At 33.8% G+C, this 21,147-nt stretch overlaps 1 protein-coding gene across 1 annotated transcript; it reads left to right on the forward strand.

Annotated features, from left to right (window-relative positions):
• The first annotated feature begins 935 nt into the window (after positions 1 to 935).
• LOC108758786 (ATPase family AAA domain-containing protein 2) lies at positions 936 to 19,219 on the forward strand. The gene is made up of 27 exons (XM_018503900.1): positions 936 to 1,289; positions 1,718 to 1,943; positions 2,303 to 2,600; positions 3,125 to 3,302; positions 3,387 to 3,453; positions 3,717 to 3,966; positions 5,395 to 5,609; positions 5,701 to 5,993; positions 6,275 to 6,592; positions 6,677 to 6,858; positions 6,973 to 7,159; positions 7,432 to 7,910; positions 7,984 to 8,169; positions 8,367 to 8,402; positions 8,639 to 9,249; positions 9,616 to 9,682; positions 14,906 to 15,087; positions 15,146 to 15,294; positions 15,631 to 15,900; positions 15,993 to 16,184; positions 16,388 to 16,569; positions 16,627 to 16,813; positions 16,901 to 17,086; positions 17,749 to 17,881; positions 17,950 to 18,045; positions 18,124 to 18,228; positions 18,761 to 19,219. Exons 1-27 carry the CDS (start codon positions 1,284 to 1,286, stop codon positions 19,069 to 19,071), a joined length of 5,592 nt encoding a protein of 1,863 aa, XP_018359402.1. The 5' UTR covers positions 936 to 1,283; the 3' UTR covers positions 19,072 to 19,219.
• The last annotated feature ends 1,928 nt before the right edge of the window (positions 19,220 to 21,147 follow it).

Consider the following 21,147-nt stretch of genomic DNA (forward strand, 5'->3'; position numbering starts at 1 on the left):
CTGATTGGTTGAAGAGCGTCGTACGACGAAAATCGGATACAGTGTAAATCCAGCATAATAGCACATCATGGTATAAACATCCATCTGGGTTTCTTCAAATATATATCAATTGCACGCGACTCAATTGCGCACAAGCCAATGAGCGTGTTCAAGTCGACAAAGCGGCCAAGGTTTGCTCGCCAAGCAATTAAGCATGATTTGGTTGGATCCATAGGTAAGAACCAGTCGTACACATTCGCTCGGCAAGCATGCCTAGCCGCTTTGTCCGCTTGAACTCGCCCATTCACAACGCTAGAAAAAGAAATGAAGAAAAATTTCCTACGCAAAAATCACTGTGATTGGCAGTGGGCAATTGCAACCATGACAAGAGGTCTCTTTACTGAAAAAAATCATATCACGACGTTACGTGATGAAATCATGTAACTAAAATATGCAAATCACGTAACGAATTGTTTTAAATCATTAAGTGATTTTTTTAAATAACATAATTTAAAAATTACATGGTACGGAATCCATAGACGTTGTTCTACCTCAGCGAAGAATCACAAAACGGTTGCAAAACTGTTGAGTCTGCTGGACGCAGCTATTGATACCTTGGGAGTCGATTATGTATCTTTAAATAAAGTGAAAATTACAAAAGTGTGCACATTCATTAGATGAATTTGCTCACTTTTGTAATTTTCATCTCATTTCGAAATACACAATCGATTCCCTATTCTTTTTAGCTTTTTAGCTTCTTGCAGGGTTTATCTTTTCTCTTTTTTTTTCCAACGTGAGAGAAAAGGAAGAAAGATGAACCGTGTCAGAAGTTCAGCTAAAAAGAACAGGCCTACGGAAGTATGTTCGTGCAGTTACGCAAACTGGAAGTGGAGTGCGCATGCGTGCGCATATGTATTACATATATATGCTTGTGTGTAGTGCGTAAGCGTGTGTGTGGTGTGTGTCGCGTAGCTGTGTGTAGTATATGCGTGTACAGATGATACGGGTTTTGCAATTGAACTCGATCGGGAATCGTGTCGTCTTGAGCCTCTGATGCCGTTCGGTGAACAATAACATCGGCCGCGTGATTCTACTTGACGCTAAACAAAGTAGCGAGGTTGACCGAGCATTGACTCGACGCTAAGGAGACGATCCGTGACCAGCTTGCTCGCGCTCTTCCATAGCCAGGGCAGTGCAGAATAGTTCCCTGCGGTTGTAAATGCAACTCCGTATTATCCCACGCATATGACGGACATCCGCGGTTTTAACGTTTTCCTCACTCATCGGCAACAAGAATTGGCCAGATGAAGGTAATCGTGCTGGTTAAAGGTTAAACGCGAAGCATTATCATCAAAAATATAAAGATCACGAGAAAGAAAAAGAGAAAGAGAGAGGGGATTATGTTCGTACCGTTCTGTTTGTTGTTTATTGTTGGAACAAGTTCTTCGCCTGTTTTCTTGCTTAGGCGTGTCGCGAGGCGGTTTAGTTAGATGAAATTATAATTCGGAGTTTTTGCAGCGATATGTTTGTTTTTTGGGGCGTGTTAATGAAACCTATGTTGTGCAGTCTCCTAAAAATGAAACTTAGGGCTATAGAGAATTAAGAATAAACAGTCTTCTGTTATTTTGGGTTTTTACAAAGAATTTTATGTACATATTCACTGCTTATTGTTTTCTATGTATTATAACTTTGTGTACATATGTATGTCTATATACATTGTAGTAAAATTATTTCATAGATAATGTTAGATGATGACGCTGCATTGGATTCAATGGATACCGAGGAAGAGATATTTTCTCGCAACCGCAGCTTGGACTCGAATGTCAGGCGGCCTAAGAGCCTGCGCAAGCTGAGGTCGCATTCCGGTTCTAATTCTCACATAACTAGAAACAATCTAAGTGTACGTCGCAGTACACGTAATAGAATGCAGACTTATGACAATCTTAATACAAGCTGGATTCTGGGTACAATAGATCAATTATATTTAACATATAGAATACTAGCTATGATAGCTAATTATGATGGAAAATAGGTTCTTATATTCACTGGCAGTATTGAAAATTTATAGTATAAGCTGTACACTACAGATTTTCAATACTAACAGTGAATATCGGAATGAACCTTAAGTCGGTATTCATAGTCGGATCTTATATTCAAGACCGTCTTAAGTTACATCAATGTTACATGTATTTAGAACTAGATAATAAACTAGAAGATATAGTTTGAGTAATTAATATTTTTATATTTATATATTTTAATTATTATAACATATTTTTTAATTTTTTTAGAATTGCATTTTTCAAGTGTTTATTAAAATTAACAGGAACGCAAACTTTGAAAGGATATCCTATGTTTCAACAACATCCTTCTTCCTCGGATAAAGAGATGGTAGATGAGGTCCCTGGTAGAAAACGCGATGTTCGAGACCGTATGCCCTTAAAATCTCGCGAAAATCATCCACCTAATAAAACTCCGACAAGACTTCTTAGGGACAGAACAGAACATGATCGACAAAATAGTAGGGAACTTCGAACTAGAGTTGATCGTGACCTCAAAGAAAGAACTGAACCGGAAAAGGATAGCGAACAAACGAAACCAGCAAATGAGGAGAAAGACACTAGGCATGTAATTTAATATTGAACGCTTATATATATATATACTTGCAAGTAAACCTACGGAAGTGTCACTCACAGATTTTAATAAAACTTTGCATATTTGTAGAACTTTGAAAAATATTTGACACATATTTTTTTTTATCAGCAAAGGTGCGCTCTGAAAGGTGAAAACTGTCCCTTAAAGGTAAAGGTAGATTTAACATATTAGGTGAAATAAGTTGAAAATTTGAAAAAGTAAAATGGGTTAGAGGGTTTTTGGGGTTGCTGAAACTAAATCTTATGTCAAATGTATGAAATATGAGAGGCAAGAGGACTCATTATAATAAACCCAAAAGGTGAGAGGCAAGAGGACTTACTATAGTAATTTTCACCCTTCAAAGTAGACCTTTGCCGATAAAAAAAAAATAAGTTTCAAATATTTTTCAAAGTTCTTCAGATATGCAAAGTTTCATTAAAATCGGTGAATGACACTTCTGTAGGTTTACTTGTTAGTGAAATATAATATAATTAACGTTAAACTGTTTCCTTAGAACAAGAAAATCTGATAGCCCAAACAGATTTAGAGAAGGTCCTGTAACCAGATTATGCGGAAATGTAGTTGAGAAAACTGAGAAGCCCAAAGTAGAGCAAGAGGAGGCGGACGATGTTAGCTCACATGAAAGTGAAAAACCAGATAATAATGATAATGAAAATTCAGAAAATGAAGACGTAAGCAAACTTCTGCATCTCATTTCCCTATCGTCAAATGTTGATCTGTAAATTTATGTATCTTTTATTTACATTATTTTTTAGGGGTTTGAGGATATGTACACGCGCATTAAGAGGACAAGGCGCACGACTCAACGACAACTGCCAAGGGGTAAGTAGAATATTCAGATTTGTCGGCGCTACAGTACAATACGCGCATATTTGTTTTCTTCCAAAATATAAATGACTTCTGTTACACGCACTGATAAAACCATTTTAGTAAAAACCGTTTTTATGAAACTGGTCAATCATAGCTATTCCTCAGAAGAATGGATTGACTATAATTGGCCAGTTTCATAAAAACGGTTTTTATCAATGTGTGTAACAGAGGACAATGATTTATTTATATATTTATACATTTATTTATATATGCAGTGGTGGATAGTGATCTAAGCGAATCTTCGGATTCTCCTGGGCCTAGGAAGTACAGTTTACGTCAAAAAAAGCCTACTGTAGATAGGTTTCAAGCTAATGTAGAGCCAGTTAGGCGTTCTATTAGAGCCCTTAGAAGTGTTCTCAGCAATTCAATGAGAAGAAGGAAGCATAGAAGTAAGAGTACGAGTTCTGCTGATTCCAGTGACTCCGAGCCTCAACGTTATGACAAGAAGAAAGGCAAAAAAGCGAGGTATTATATCACGAAAAAAACATTTGTTGTACAATGTTTTTATCAACCCTTACCATGTAAATACCGTTTTTGTAGTATCCATTTAGTGTAAATGGAAGTCATTAATGTTCGGTGTTTTTTTTAATAGATTAGTTTAAAAAAGTAGTTTAAAAAATATTAAAGATTCATGTAACTTCCTTAACTATTCTAAATGAAAGATTTATACATAATTTTACAAATCTATTTATTTAAATATTTTATTTTTGTACACACAAATGCATGTATGGTAGTGATATGTTTAAAAACTTGTAACTTTTAAACAAATCAATGAAATCTAATAATTGGAAATGGAAATTAAAATTTAAAATTCATATTTCAATAAAAAAAAAGATACGCCAACAAATTTTTTAAATTTAAATTTCTAAGTTCGGGACATGAAATCTTATAATTTTTAAATTTATAAAACTAAGCATTCGTAATAAAAAAAAATGACATTAGACTTTAACAAATTCATCTTTATTCCAAATCTATAATCTCATACAGTTTCATAAATGAAAAAATATATACTGAATGTCAGCGCAAAAAATATGCACTACAATTATGATAAAAAGAAAAACGATAAATTTGTTTGCATTACATGCTCCAACATACTCTATCATGCTTCTGCCATAGCTTCTACTCACTCTAACAATTTTCTTTGGAGTGAGTAAGAGATATGATAAGAGCATGTTGGAACATGTTGGAGCATGTGAACAAACCTGGGTATGTTTTATGGAATAATTCAGAATGGATTCCAATCGGAATTATTCAATTATTTCCTAGATTTCTATTGTATTTTTTAGGAAAAATGAAATAATTCCGATTTAGGTAACGATCATGTAACTTTGTTCCTAGAATGAAAACGTGAAAAGTAACAATTTTTGTATATATGTGTATATGTACAATGTACATACATACATAAAAATGTCATTCACTTTTCATGTTTCTACTCTGAGGAAAAAGTTATGATCGCTACCCAGAATCTATTCCGACTTGTTCCATGATAAGTATCCTGATGACAAGTCAGTTCGAAAAAGATCGTAACATTTCTTCTGCGGAGCGATTTTTATTCTAAAATAAAAAACATTTTTTTGTTTTATATATATGTATATATGTATAGTCAACAAACACGAAAAAAATCATTTTACTGACTTGTACAAATATGCGTTGCGTGTCAGGAGTAAATTTTGTCCGCGCTCGATTTTAAATAATCACTGCTTAATGAAAAAATGACATACGCTGCCAGGCTGTTACGGGCATCTTTCCTCTCAAATTTTTTTAGAAGTAAATGGCGCGCCCGTATTCACTTGTTCTCAAAATATTCATAATTTAAAAAATTGCCTGGATACACGCACAAATGACCTCCGTTTACATGCTAAGGATTAACAAAAATATCGATTATTTTTACAGACAATCGGCCATACCACAAGGCGGTCCACCAGATCGAAAAGCTGACATAAATCCCATCACCTTAGATACTAACATTAGATTTAACGACGTCGGAGGTCTGGAAACCCATATTCACTGCCTTAAGGAGATGGTCATCTTTCCTATGATGTATCCAGACGTTTTTGAGAGATACGACGTTACCCCACCAAAGGGTGTTTTGTTCCATGGCCCGCCAGGTATATACAGTAACAAACTTATCATTTTAAAGTGCAATATAATAAAAACCTATTTAAATTTTTGTTTGTGTAACTTGAACGTTTATTTTAGGGACTGGAAAGACACTAATAGCTAGAGCACTAGCAAATGAATGCAGTCAAGGCAACAAGAAAATGGCATTCTTCATGAGAAAAGGAGCGGACTGTCTGTCAAAGTGGGTTGGCGAGTCAGAACGACAATTGAGATTATTGTTTGAACAGGCTCAACAAATGAAACCGTCCATAATATTTTTTGACGAAATAGATGGTTTGGCACCTGTTAGAAGTACCAAGCAGGATCAGATACATGCTAGTATCGTATCCACACTCTTGGCACTTATGGATGGTCTCAGTGATAGGGGACAGGTAATAAAAATGATGTTCCTTGATAGCGCTACAGCACGAATTAAACTTTGGTCTTATGAAAATGCTAGTCCATATTGACCTTGGCTTTCTAATTGGTTTCAATTGCAATTTTTACAAGAAGTTGTAAGCTTTTTGCTTATTTTTCACTTTGGAGAACTGGGCTTGCTTTAAAAGTTATTCATTGTTGCTGAGCTTTCCGTTACCTCAGAAATTATAGTAGAAGATTTATATGCTAGATATTTTTGATAGAAATTTTTATCTTTTTTTTTTAATTGTCAAAGGTTATAGTTATCGGTGCAACGAACAGAATTGATGCAATTGATCCAGCTTTGCGAAGACCTGGCCGTTTTGATCGCGAACTCTTCTTTTCCTTACCGGCTATGAAAGAGAGATTAGAAATCTTGAAAATCCACGTTAGTAAATGGAAAAATCCGCCGTCCGATCAATTATTGGAGATACTGGCAGAAAAAGCAACTGGTTATTGCGGCTCAGACTTAAGAGCTTTGTGCACCGAAGCAGTACTGCAGGGACTACGGAGAACTTACCCACAAATTTATATGACAAATGACAGATTATTGCTGGATCCGGAGAGAGTTGAAGTACGTTTAGTATAAAAAGAGTAATAATCAATATATAATTGGAATTTTATTTTAGAAGTTAATATTAACTATATTCATTAACAGGTAAAGAAACGTGACTTTATGCAAGCAAACGCTATGCTCATTCCGTCATCACATAGAGTAGCTCCATGTGCAGGAAGAAAATTGCAACCTTTTATGGAACCACTATTAGCACCTCCATTAGAAGAATTACTTAATTTAATAAGAGGAATATTTCCTCAAGGTGTAAATCCTGCAATGGCAAAGTAATTATTCTTTACATATACATTATAACATTTCACATTATAATCATAAATAATATTGTTAATCAAAATATGTTCTTGTAAATTGTTATCTATAATCGTGGTTTGTTCTTATAGAATGAGAAATGCCAAAGGTATCCATCGCCCAAGATTATTGATTTCGGGTGGCAGTCTGTCTGAGGGTCAGGGACCTCATTTAGCTCAAGCATTGCTATATTGCATGGAACATCTGCCAGTTCAGATTTTAGATGTCAGCACATTGTTTGCAGAAAGTGCTCGATCTCCGGAAGAAACTTGCGTGCAGGTTGTATAACTTGCTATATTAAATTTTTTAACTTATGTATTTGTCTACAAGTTTTAATGCTTTAATTTCACAATAATTAAAAATTATATTAATAAAAAATAATATAATGATTCGAAATATAATAAATATCACACATAAATGAAAAATTAAAATATCTATTTTAATTTTTTATTTATATGTGATATTTATTATATCTCAAAGAAAAAGAGAAAATTATATTCCGATAGTTAAATATTATGGACAAATATTAATAATTGTATTAAATATTGTAGGTATTTAACGAAGCGATTAGGAACGTACCGTCCATAATTTACATTCGATCGATTAATCAGTGGTGGCCTCTCGTGCCAGAAACAGTGAAAGCAGTTTTCTTGTGCCGTATCGCAGCACTGGATCCTTCCTTACCAATTTTAATTCTCGCAACGAGTGACGCGACGTATCAAGATCTTCCCGATCAACTAAAAAGCTTGTTCAGTGAATTACGCGGAGAGGTCTATTCCATGAAGACTCCTACCACCGAACAAAGAACGAAATTTTTCCGGCCCATTTTTGTTATTCAGTGTCTAAGACAGCCACAGATCAAAAGCAACAAAGAAGAGGTTTTAGAAACACTGCCATTAGCGCCAGATCCGTTGCCAAAGAAACTAACGGAAGAGGAGAAGCAGATCATGTACGAGAAAGATGAAATATCTCTGAGAGAATTACGAATTTTCCTGAGAGAAATATGCGCTAAATTAGCGAGAAATCGACAGTAAGTTTGTATAAATTATTTTCAATTTTTTTCGGAGTATATCAGAAGAGTTTAATTGAATAATGTGTTTCAGATTTTTCATGTTTACGAAGCCGGTGGACACAGAAGAAGTACCGGACTACAATCTAATAATAAAGCAGCCTATGGATCTAGAAACGATGATGACCAAGATCGATATGAACTGCTATCTATGCGCCCGCGAATTTCTTGATGATATTGATCTCATATGTAGGAACGCTCTAGAATATAACCCAGACAGGTCAGTAACTGAATTAGGATACAATCTTTTTAAAATTTCTCGCCAGTCAAGGAAAACAATCATACGAGTCTTTGTGCGAGAATTATCTCCATTACAGAAGCAGTTATTGATATTGTGCTATAACTTGAAGTTCTTCTCTAGCAATATATACTGTCTTTTTCTATACTGACATTTCATATTGTGTGTTTTCATGTCAGCTTACGTGATAGGCCCTCCCTCGGAATATTAAAGAGGTAGTTGAGCTTTTTGCTGTTTATCCGTAATGCTGTTATCGCTCCGTAGATAATAGTGGTTTTCAATTTAGAGCGCACCATAATCGTTGTTGTTTTGCTAGACACACCATTATGACTAATTCACCACGCATCATTGAAGACCACTCCCATTAGTCATCATGCTTTCTATCAATGGAATGCTAGAATGATTTTTTTTTTTTTATATGCTAATAACACATTACGTTCTCTTTCCACAGGGATCCTGCGGACAAATTAATAAGACATCGAGCGTGTTCTTTGCGTGATAACGCTTATGCTTTAATAAAAGCCGAATTGGACTCTGATTTCGAGGACAAGTGTCGCGAAATTTCGAAGAATCGTCGAATTTTAGAAAGCAATTGTGATAATGAAGGAAGCAAAAATTCCAAGCTGGAATCTACTTCCATGAACGAACGATCAGACAAAAAGGAGTCTATAAATTCTAGTCATTCTCTCGTTGTGAACGGAAAGAAATTCGGTAGTTCGAGGAAACGTAAAATACCCGCTTGGGCTCGCGGTTATGTAAAGAAGGTCCAAAAGAAGAGGAAGATCGCTTTCGAAGAGAATGTTACTGAAACAGTTGCGAATAAATCAGCAAGCAATGAAACTACTACTAGTATTGATCTAGAAAAATTTCAAGAATTCGAAACTGAGGCGAATAACGTTTTGAACGGACATATGGGATTGTTTGATAATACTGATTCAGAGAACGATTCGCAAAATGAAAATTCAAAGGGGAGTCAAAACTGCACTATAACAGATCAACGAATAGATAATCTTGATCAAATGGAAATATGCTTCATAGAAGAAGACAAGCCAATGGTGAATGGTGATTCGAGTTCATCATCTCGACGCGAAAGCATGGACGAATTATCATTCGCCATCGAAAGCGATACTAGCCGGGATAAAATTGAAGAAAACGAGAAAATTGTAGTTGATAGAAGCGAACTTGATAATGCATGGCATTTTACCGTTGAAATAACAAAAGACTTTCCTGTCGAGGTATTATGCGATATTTATGTGCAACTAAGCAGATGCGTTGGGAAATATGCTCAGAAATACGATAGAAAATCACTGCCAAAGGTAAATACTTTATATTAATTGTGAAATTATACTACAGAAACTATAGAATGATGAAAATATTGGCTAATTTAACTAGATATAAATGTATGTTAACAAACATTCTTATTTTCAGGACTTGCTCAAGGAAGTGGAAAAGTTTACAAAGTACAAGTCACAACGTCAGTAGAGTATAATACACAGGTATGAAAGAAAATTCATCATATTACTAACAAGACAAACGTATTACATTATTACGCCATTGTGACACATCGGAAGGTCTTTTTTTGTATATTTATACTGATCGTAAAACTGGATATTATCATTGTTGTATCAAATAGAACTTTGGAATCCTATATTTCTTAGTTATTATACTGCCAATTTGTAGATGAATAACAGCAAAGCTATTGCATTTGTGTAAGATAAAAGGCAATTTTAGTTGATTATTAAGTTCCAGGTACGTTAGATTGGATTTTGTACATATTCTAAAAATACTGTAAATGTCCAATCAAGTGATTATTTGATATTTCATACAAAAATAAGATAATATCACGAATCTTAATTATATATATAGGGTTAAAATGATGAGAAAGTTAGATTGCCGTTTATACATACTTTTTTTATAAAATTAAATTGATTTAAATTTAATAAATGGCTTCTGTAAAAATTTGATTTATTATTATCGGCTTGATAATGAAAATATCGTGTTTAAAGCTCCTAAGTAGTCATTACAGCCATATTGAATTGTGACGTCAAAAGTGAAAAATGATATGTTAATTTTTGTTGTTTCGTGTCATTTGTAAATAAAGACAATTTGGACAAAACGAAATGATGAGAGCGTTTTAAAACAATTGTAAAAATAGACGAAAGCTATCCTCATTCCTCTCTGATAGTCAGTAAATAATCTTATAAAGTGATAAAAGACACGTGAAAGTGAAAATAGTGTACGCATACACATTGAATAAAAGCACTTAATGTGTTTTTTATTATTTTTTTACAATTATTGTTTATCAAGGGGGATACAAATAGCCTTCATCCATTTTTAAAATTATTTTAGAGCGATCTCATCGTTTTGTCCAAATTGTCTTACAAATGACACGTAACAAAAATTAACGTATCATTTCTCTCATCTGATGTCACGATTTAACATGGCCGTGATGTCACAATTTAACTACTCAAGAGCCTTAAAACTTAGTATTTTCGAGATTACATTTTTATATATCATTTTTATATATCATAGTGGATGTGATAAAAATGATAAAACCAAATAAGATAAAAGTAGTAAATTGCTAACATTCTTGCATAATATTCCTTTAGAAAATATGAACTCTTTTATTTCTAAACGTTTGTTCGAAAGATTTCAGATTAAATAAAGAAGATTCAATTAAAAACTTATCTGACAATATATAATATGTATAACGCAAGAGAAAGGATACAAGTTTTTAATTTAATCTTCAGTCACTTAATATATATACATACTTTATATGTATACAGACACATATACACATTTTGCAAAATATATATTTTCCTTTCAAGTAATTACATTATATTGATCATACAGGGTGAGGAAAAAATACCGGAACTGAAATATCTCGAAAAATATAAATTTTATGGAAAACTGTTTCAGATAAAAGTTATAAGATTTAAAAAAGTTTATCTACCGGTCTCATCAATTTAATCTTGGGTGGCATCGCCAAAGTCAAGTCAAAGTCGTATTAATTTCTTTAAATGGAAATCTCTATTTAAAACCTGATCTTAACGATGCCATCCGAAGTCAAACTGATAAGATTGGTAGATAGACCTTTTTAAACCCTACAACTTTTATCTGAAACAGTTTTCTATAAAACTTACATTTTTCGATATATTTTGGGGTCCCTGTATTTTTTCCTCACTCTGTATAAGAAACAATGAAAATACAAGAATTGGTACATTGTGTACTTAACAATTTTAATTTAATTTAATCTTTATTAAGTAAAGATATTAATATGGCACGGTGATTGTTCGCAATTTTGGATAGCGGTTTTTTTTTTATATTATCACGAGTTTTTTCATTTTATTAAATTGCTAACTATTTAGAATTATTCATTTTGAATAAAAATTTACATCGTAGGGAAGATTAAAACACGAAACGTGTTTTTTCTTACATTTGTTAGATATATTTTCTAAATCTTTTGGAGTGAAATCTCACTCCAAAAAGCTGAAAATTGAGCCAGTCTTGAAAAAAAAGATAGAAAATATTTTTACTCTTGGACAAGAGTGGCAGATTTTCACTCTTTAGGAGTGAGATAAAAGAATTTCATTCTTTTAGAGTAAGATTTCAATCTTTTCGAGTAAAAATCACTCCAAGGAATGAATCTCACTCCAAAAAAAAAGAATGAGATCTCATTCTTTTGGAGTGAATCTCACTCTAAAAGAGTGAAATCTTACTCTAAAAAAGTGAAAATCTGCCAGTCTTGTTCAAGAGTAAAAAAATTCACTCATTTTTCAAGACTAGCTCAATTTTCACTCCAAAAGATTTATAGAGAGTATAATTGTGGTTTTCTCCTTATCGCATCGTGTATCAAAATATACCTCGTATTACAGAATGTATCAATTCAAATTATTACTTATAGTATAAGATGGTACACTTGACGTATAAAAAGCTTGACGATCAAAGCTTATTATCTCAAGAGAAAAAATTCATATATAAAGTTTTAATTTTATATTAAATATTAAATTTTTTAATATTAAATCACGAAAATTATATTCGATGTCTAAAAAAATATGAGATAATGAACATATATCTATGTATGTAACAATAATGTATGTTCGTCAAAACTATTATATATCTTTCTAACTGAATAATTGCTTCAGTTAAATGTGATCTTTTTCTTATGTGATGGTAACTTTTGATCTATCCTTTTCAGTTCATATGAAATAACTTAAGGTGTATTCGAAATGTGACTAGTAATCTGCAATTTAAATAGACCAAAGTTGTAAAAAGGATAAGGTTTTACTCGTTGAAGATGGAAACAGGGCACTTAATATACACACACTTACACTATTATAAATATGAAATACCTCGATAAAAAAAAATATATATATATATGATGCAGTGGCGGCTAGTTAGTCATGTTTAGAGCGGTTTCGAAGACTCTTAAAAAGTGAATAACTTTAAAATAGTAAAATTAATCGTTCGCGCGTTAGATCCTCAAAAGCGAGCCGCAACAATTAATACATGGCAAGTGTTTGGATTGGGATTTAAATTGGCGACAAAAAATTATCTGTTTTACTAAATTTGCCAGAAGAAATGAGTAATATCAAGTTTAAAATTCGAAACGATAATGGAAAGGAATATAAAACGTTGAGACTTCCAGTCGGTCCTAGGCACTCTTGAATATCTGGCCGTCGCTCTACAAAATATCCCAGAATTATCGCACTTTCTTCCACTTTATTTTCTTTTTTATTTTCTCGACTTTTTAATTTTCGTATCTATCCGAAAGTGAGACAAATAAAATTTTCAATAGATAATCAACTTTACAAAGTTGTATTTTGATTTAGAAAAAAAAACTGCCGTTCTTATTATTCAGAAATCAAAGTATTCATGCTCGAGAAGAACTGTGATGATTCTGGGGATACTTTGTGTTATATGTATGTACATGTATAAATATTAGCGAATATTTAGGATATAACTTGCCTTCCCCAGATTCGTGTATTGGTTGTGACTTGCTGTAATTGTGAACGATTAGTTACCAGATGAAGTCGTATGCGACGAGACGAAAACTCGTTTTCACTTAATTAAGCTGTCCCGAACAGTCTGAGAAAAGCAGATTCTCTTCAATAACCGTTTAAACAATACATCGGAGGCAACATACATACAGGGCGCAATCCATCCTTTGCTATTCAAATCATACAATCGAATAGGAGCTATAGTAAAGAAACTCTGTCAATAAATCTCTCATGTGATCCACGAGTAATATCTTAGGGATACGTCGTTATTGTTAAGATGTAACGTTTTTCGTTTGCAAGAGCGTGATTTAAGAGGTAATCTACAAATTTTGTTAGTAGCATATCCGTTTCTTGCGTCAGGTGATGCATTCGTAGCGAAGAAATTTTTGTAGTTAGCATGATAAGAATTCGTTTTGTTCGGCGATTGGATCGTTCGTCGAAATTCGATTGTATTACTTGCGAAATTTTCTAGTAAGTAGAATCGAAAAGACTGAGGTTTAGGAAAGAAAAAAAAAAGAAACGCTCGCTTTTTTCCCAGCGTTCGTATTATGCATCTGCGATGTACACACATTCTCGATTCTCAACCCCGTTTGAAAATGAAGAAGGATGAAAGGGAAGGAAAAAGAAGAATTGCTTCACGTGAATTATCATCGATTCTCTCGCAACGGGGATCATACAAGTATCCGGTATTTGCCAAAGAAACTAACGACAGATAATGCAAGACCTCACTCCTGCATATACATAATTATAACTGTTGCAAAGTGTTCAGATAAAATACGGAAGTTACACCGTTAACTTGCAGTCGGACGGATGTGTATATATGATTTTTCTTCTAGCGATCACAGATTTACATTCCACACTCGAAGTCACGAATCCGAAAGAGACGGCTGTTCTGCGATTACGTTCTTGGTGCTCGTCGGTATGCCGTCGTTTTCGCAATACCACTGCATGAAAAAATCTGCATTATACGTACATATACATATATGTATTAACAATGTATGCACTATCGAATCGAAAAGCTATCTTGCAAACACTGCCGATTACGGACGAGCGACCACATTTATCTGTTCTCTCTTTCTTTCTATCTCTTTTTCAATATAACATCCCTTAAGACTACTCTCTACGAAGAATGAAGTATTAACACGCTCGAACTTGAGCTGTAGCATATCAAGTATCTGGCAATTTTTTCTACTGACAATGTACGCACGCAGAGTAGATGGTAGCCTTAAGAATTTAGGCGCATACACGACGAAGTTGTAAAACGGACGAAAAGCGACGAGATGCATCCACTGCCTTATTTATTTTATCATATAAGTAATACATTTTATTGTCATATATTATAGTGAAATAAAAATTTCGTAATGTAACCGATTCGCTGGCGATTTATTTATTTGTATTCCTTTCTGTCCGTTCCTTTATTTTTTATCAGGAAGGAAATTGAAACATACGAGCGTCGTATCGATACGAGAATCGATCCGTGTGACTTTCCGTCTGTTAGCTGACGATAATGTCAGGAATAATGTTGAAATTGAGCAGTAGGTTCTCATAACTCCGAATAACACTTGCGTAAAAATTCCAGTGACAATACCGATTGTAAGATCACCTCAGGATGCACGAATAAATCGTGGGTTTCCATCGAGACATCGATGATAGTAATTGACATTTTTATATTGATTATATCGCAACACAGAAGTGGAAATAGATCGGTTTAGCTCTCCTCGAATTCTTGGAAAAGACAAAAAGATGTCTGGCGCGGTGAAAGATTTCTCCTGCATCGGAGGACTGGAAAAGCATATTAGGATTGTGAAGGAGATGGTCCTATTTCCATTGATGTACGGAGACGTATATGCTAAATTCAATCTTAGACCACCACGCGGTTTACTGTTCCATGGCCCTCCAGGTAATGTCAAATACTTCATTATGCAAAGTGGATCTCTTTTGCTTTTGTTCTTTACTAGGAACGGGAAAGACTCTCGTAGCCAGCGCATTAGCGACAGAATGCAGCAATTCCGAACGTAAGGTCTCCTTCATCTCGCGCAAAGGTTCCGACTGTCTTAGCAAATGGGTCGGAGAGAGTGAGAAGAAGCTCGAAAAGATTTTCTCCCTGGTCGGTAAAATTTGGTCTCTTATAATTCCATGCCATTCCATGCTCTTATCATTTTAATCTGTTCAGAGTTTAATGATAAACATTTAAATTTTAAATCAACTTTCTTCAAAACTTGGCTATCTCTGGCAAATTGTACTGTAAAATTGAATCTGCAAAAAGTCATGCATATCAATCACCAATACAGCACAGAAATATCAAATATTTCAAATAGTAAAAAAAATTTGTTTACTTAACATTTTCCAATATTTTATGCTGTATTCCTGTAGAGTTTCCATAGGAAATGAGCTTCCTCCATTTCATCTCCAATCCCAAAAAAGAAATTATTTTCTTCTTCAGGCACAACAGACAAAACCGTGCATCATTTTTTTCGATGAAGTCGATGGTCTCGCGCCTGTGAGATCTAGTCGGCAGGATTTTGTTCATGCCAGCGTTGTCTGCACTCTTTTGGCCCTGATGGATGGTCTGGATAACAATTCCGAGATCATAGTGATAGGCGCGACTAACAGAATTGATGCCATAGATCCCGCTTTGAGGAGACCCGGCAGATTTGACAAAGAACTGTACTTCCCTCTGCCTTGCTACAGCGCCAGAAAAGAGATACTTTCGGTATCGTGCTGCTAGTAAAAAATATCACAAAAATGTATAAGAAAAAAGCTAATGATAAAGAGGAAAACGTTAATGTTTTTATACGGGGATAGGTGCACATCAAAAGCTGGAAGCAGAAACCAGCGCAGAAATTCTTGGCGAATCTGGCATCGAAAACGCTCGGATTCTGCGGCAGCGATCTGCAGGCTCTTTGCGCTGAAGCAGTTATGTGCTCCGTTCGCAGAAATTATCCACAGATCTATAATTCCAAGTCTAAGTATCACATCAATGAACGCCATCTCAAAGTAAGACACTTGGTGTGACAATAAATACTGATTTGATCCTACTTAATAAAATAAATTACAGAAAAAAATAGACTTTATATAAAAATAATTTTTATTTAAAAATATATACATACATTTCATATACATTATATTATTCTGTACATTTCGAACTATCCTTACATAAAGTAAAATATCTAATTGCAAGAGAAATATTTTTTATCAAGGTGGAAAAGGAAGATTTCTTGAAGGCACGTCAAAATATCGTTCCCGCGTCGCATCGCGTCATCGTCGCCCCGATTAAGAGCTTATCGTTCAGAATCCAACCATTGTTGCACGAGGATTTGACGGGAATCCTATCGCGTTTACAAACACTTTGTCCAACTGGCATGCTGACTTCGGACAACATGTAAGTGAAAATATCCAGGGAGGCGAAAATCAAATACTAATCCGCGTGGGACCGCAGTACAGGTAAAGCCATGTCCAAATCGAGCGGCTGTCCACGAATTTTGCTGTGCGGTGAAGACGATTCCCATACTCGTCATCTAGGCCCAGCGTTGCTGCACACCCTGGAACACTTGCCGTGTCATATCTTGGACGTTACGACGCTGTTTGAGGAAACGGGCAAGGCGGCTGAAGAAGCCATGATACAAGTAGAAAACAATTATTTTCTGTTTTTCAACAAAATGTCAGACGACAATCATTTTATTGTGATAACAGTCGTTTTGTTGTGATAATAGAAGATCAAAACCGCGCGACGCACCCTACCAGCGTTGCTGTATATGCCCGGGGTCTTGACCTGGTGGGATCTGGTGGATGAGACGGCGAGAGTAGTTTTTATCTCTTTAATGCGTGGTCTCGATCGATCAGTGCACATGCTCGTGCTAATGACCGCTCACTGCCGACACATTAATTTGCCATCAGAGGTTGATATCCTTTTTGTCTTTTTAATACTCTCTTGTTTTTTTAACATGTTTAATACTTTTCTGCCCGTGTTTTGTACATATTTAGTACATCAAGGTTTAAAAAATCATAATTCGAAATTGGACCGATGAGAATAAATATGATTAAGAGAAATCTCATTTTCGGTCAAAGCGGATTTAATATTTCACAGTATAAATTTATGTATATATATCTCTAATTCTGCAAATAACGCCCCGAAATCTTTTTCAGTCTTGGAGCACAATCATGAACAGAATTGGAATAGTAATATCATAAATTAAATTGATAAGCAATTTAATAATTTTGATACTAATAAGTATTTTATAAAACTTAATTTGATTTTAATAAGAATCTATCTTATAAGAATATTAATAACTTGATGTATATTAAGAATCTAAAAATAATAAGAGTCTGAGTATAATAAGAAAGCAGATACCCCGAGATATAAATATGATAGCACATATTCATTAAGATATATTTAAATATATTTAAAAACAATAGATTGAAGTGAAAATGTTGAATATTTATAGAATCATTTTAGGAAATAGTCAAAATGGAAAGTAAATTATCTCTTAAATGACTGATCTTTAAATATTGATATAATCAATATGCTCGTAAATGCACAATTATCGACCGCTTGTCACAGATTGCAAAATTGTATGACAATAATCGTGGCGAAGTATACGAAGTGAAATCGCCTTCGCCGCAAAAGCGACGTTTCTTTTTCAAGCAGTTATTCAATGGAAAATCCGACAGTCTATCCGATCGCTCTTCGCAAGGTGATTATCCGTCTGAAATAATAACAATATATAATAATTAATAATATATTAATTTCTAACAAACGCAGCGGATCTAACGCCAATTTCGTGCCCGAAGAAGCTCAAGGGTGAGAACAGGAAGCTGAAGAATCATATACACTCTACTGACTCTGGTGGAGTACTAGGTATATTTTTTAATATAAAAAATTTTATATGTATAATATTTACGCATGTGTTAATGTGCATCGTAATGGTCTCTTAAGAGATTAGTGCGGCACGCGGCACGACCAGAAAGATTAAAACACAATCGAAAGCGCGAAATAAGCTCGGAGCTGTACGGTCCTCGCACTCGACGTCTTCCAGATCGAGTAACTGTTTTATAATTAACAATTTTACAAGTCCAACCCGTATACGCCTTACTGAAAAAAAATCACGTTTTTACTTATTTATTATAATTTCGTTATATAACGAAATCGTGTAATGTACGTGATTTTTTTTCGTTGTATACGAAATCATGTAATTAAAACAAGTAAATCACGTAACAGATTGTCCTAAATCAGTATGTGATTTAAAAAAAAAATAATTTGAAAAATCACATAATATTAGAAATAATTTTTCATCTATTATGTGATTTTATAATTATTGAATTTTAAAGAACTGAATGATAGAAATAGAAGGAAAAATACATATTATCATGTGAATTTTCAAATTATGTGGTTTTAGAAAATCGCGTACTGATTTGGAACAATTCGTGATTTACTTGTTTTAATTACAGGATATTGTTATGTAACTTTATGACATGATTTTTTTCAGTAGGGCGATTTCTTAAAATTGAGTTATTAACACGTGAATAGTATAAATCGCAATGGATTTGTATACTTTTATAAACTTGATGATTAGGAACGAACGTCAAGAGAGAATGCAACGCGTCCGGGGAAGGTCCGCCATCCAAACGACAGAGATTAACGTCCAGCGTCTCTTCGGCCCCGTCTAGCACTGAGAAATTGTACAGCTCGCAAATCGAGGACTTGGTCGAAACGATTGTCAGATCAACCGACGAGTGGCCGAGTCATCTACTGGAGAGCCTATTCTCTTCCCTCGAGCTCGCAATGGAGAACAACGGAGATCTATGCGCGACGGTGAACGAGTACGTCGCTCGTTATGAAGAATTGAAACGGGTCAAAATGCGGATGAAGCAAGAAGAGGATTAATCGTTAATTTGGTCCCTCGTGAATCGTTCGTGTAATGTCCAATTTTGTGAAATTTGTGAAACACGATAGATAAATAATACAATGAAAAATTCATGGAATATAATATTGTGATGTAATAAACGACGCGGTAAACATTAAAAAAATATTCTTTGCACATTTTTTTGCTATTAAATATGTATTGTTCATATAATTTTCATCATTTTGGCATTACAATTTATTTTTGTTCTTAATTTAATTAATTCTTAAAAGTTACCTGAATTAAAAAATTATCTGATTTAAATTATTTAAATTAAATGGTAAATAGGAAATTTATTTAAAAAATTAAATACTTAATATCATATCCACATAATAACATACATTTAATTTGAAATTAAAACTAAATTTTAAAAGTAATAATAATAAATAAATAAAAGGGCTCGAGGGAATAGGCGCTATTCAGAGTGCGCAAATTGTTCAAAGAATTCTCTCAATATAAAAGTTAAATTTATTGGAGAGATGATAGAACAATAAAAAATCGTTAAACGATAATAAATTTTCGTACGTTTCGGTTAGTCTTCTAACCTTCTTCAGCGATAATAAACGCAAAAATTGTGTATACAAAAACAACGATAATAAACGCAAAAAATTTTGTATACAAAAAATTTTTGTATACGTAGGCAATTTAAGCATGTAACTTTTGCGCTCTCTGAACAGCGCCTATTTCTTCGAGCCCTTTTATTAATTTTTTTATTGTTACTTTTAAATTAGGGAATCGTGATATTCAAATTTTTAATTTTTTAAAATATAAGGGTTTATTTTATAAATTTTTTTGACATCAAAATCATAAAAAAAATTAGAATTTATTTATATTCTTATTGTATTTTCAATAATTCTGAAATACTTTTTTTTAGTTTTACGGTTTTTGATGTACAAATTATTCTTAAAAAAATGTTGGTATCACAATTGCTAATAATCGGAGTTTTCTTCCTCATTTGCATGTCAATTGGCGAATTATTTCCTGGCAGTCGATTGTGCATCTTCAAATGAAATGAAGATTACAAAAGTGGACAAATTTAGTAGAATAGTTATGATTTCATTGATCAATACTTAGTGAATTTTTGTAATTTTTATTTTGTTTCAAGATATAATACAATTGCCCTTCAGGTCACAACACATTGTTGTACTCCTCAGGGCATATTTTCAGATTTTCACCAGAGTGCCACTCAAGTATCACTCCGTCCTGTTGTTTACTGAACGTTACTCAAGGATGACATTATGATACCCGGATGGAGATCTGAACACGTCCTAGGATATGACAGGCGTATAGAAAGAGTCTGCTTTGTCTTATTTGTTAGGGATTCCGGTGCTGAGTTTCAAAGAATAGTAGATGAGTGTTCATGGGTGGTAATCTGGGGATCAATTGTGTATTTCAGAGCTGTCCAAGACCGGGTACTTTTAGCTTGAAATTGAAACGTGTCGGTATTCATGCCTATACATATATTAACGTTCCTATTCCTTATTTTATTGGGAGCGGTGCATTTAGACTCGATTGAATTTTAAGCTTTAGCTTAAAGTCAAAGTAACGTTGGTGCAACCGGACCTTGCACACATTACTCACATCGACCGGTAGTATTTTTACTGCTTTACCAATGAAATTATATTATTTCAAATTAATCAATTAGTGATGTGAGCAAAATGGTATAATACACCCCATTTTATAATTTTCACCTCATTTCAAGATATACAATCGATCCTCCAGTTTTTGTTTATTAAAACAAATAAAAAGCGCTAATTAACAGTCAAGATTTTGGTGTCTAATAATATTTTTTATCAAAGTTTAAATATATTTTTCAGTTATATAAACTACGCGTCGATTACTGTCAAACTTGAAACGCAAACAAACTGAAACTGAAATAATAAAAAATAAATTGATCGTAAAATTTAGTAATTATACTAAAATAAGCATCTTAAGATACTGCAAAGAACTCATTGCAAAACAATATTTATTATTAAATATTGACTTACAATTTGGTGTTGGATCTTCGTTCAGTTTTCTTATAATAGTTCGCATAGCTCCAGTTTTGTCGAAATAATAAT

Source organism: Trachymyrmex cornetzi, unplaced genomic scaffold, assembly GCF_001594075.2.
Source record: "Trachymyrmex cornetzi isolate Tcor2-1 unplaced genomic scaffold, Tcor1.1 scaffold16, whole genome shotgun sequence".
NCBI classification, from domain to species: Eukaryota; Metazoa; Arthropoda; class Insecta; order Hymenoptera; family Formicidae; genus Trachymyrmex; species Trachymyrmex cornetzi.

Bases quoted from the DNA above. Each gene is read 5' to 3' on its own strand.
- LOC108758786 (XM_018503900.1), top strand. The intron at 8,403-8,638 runs GTAGTTGAGCTT...CTCTTTCCACAG, and splicing joins TCCCTCGGAATATTAAAGAG to GGATCCTGCGGACAAATTAA. The intron at 15,088-15,145 runs GTAATGTCAAAT...GTTCTTTACTAG, and splicing joins ACTGTTCCATGGCCCTCCAG to GAACGGGAAAGACTCTCGTA.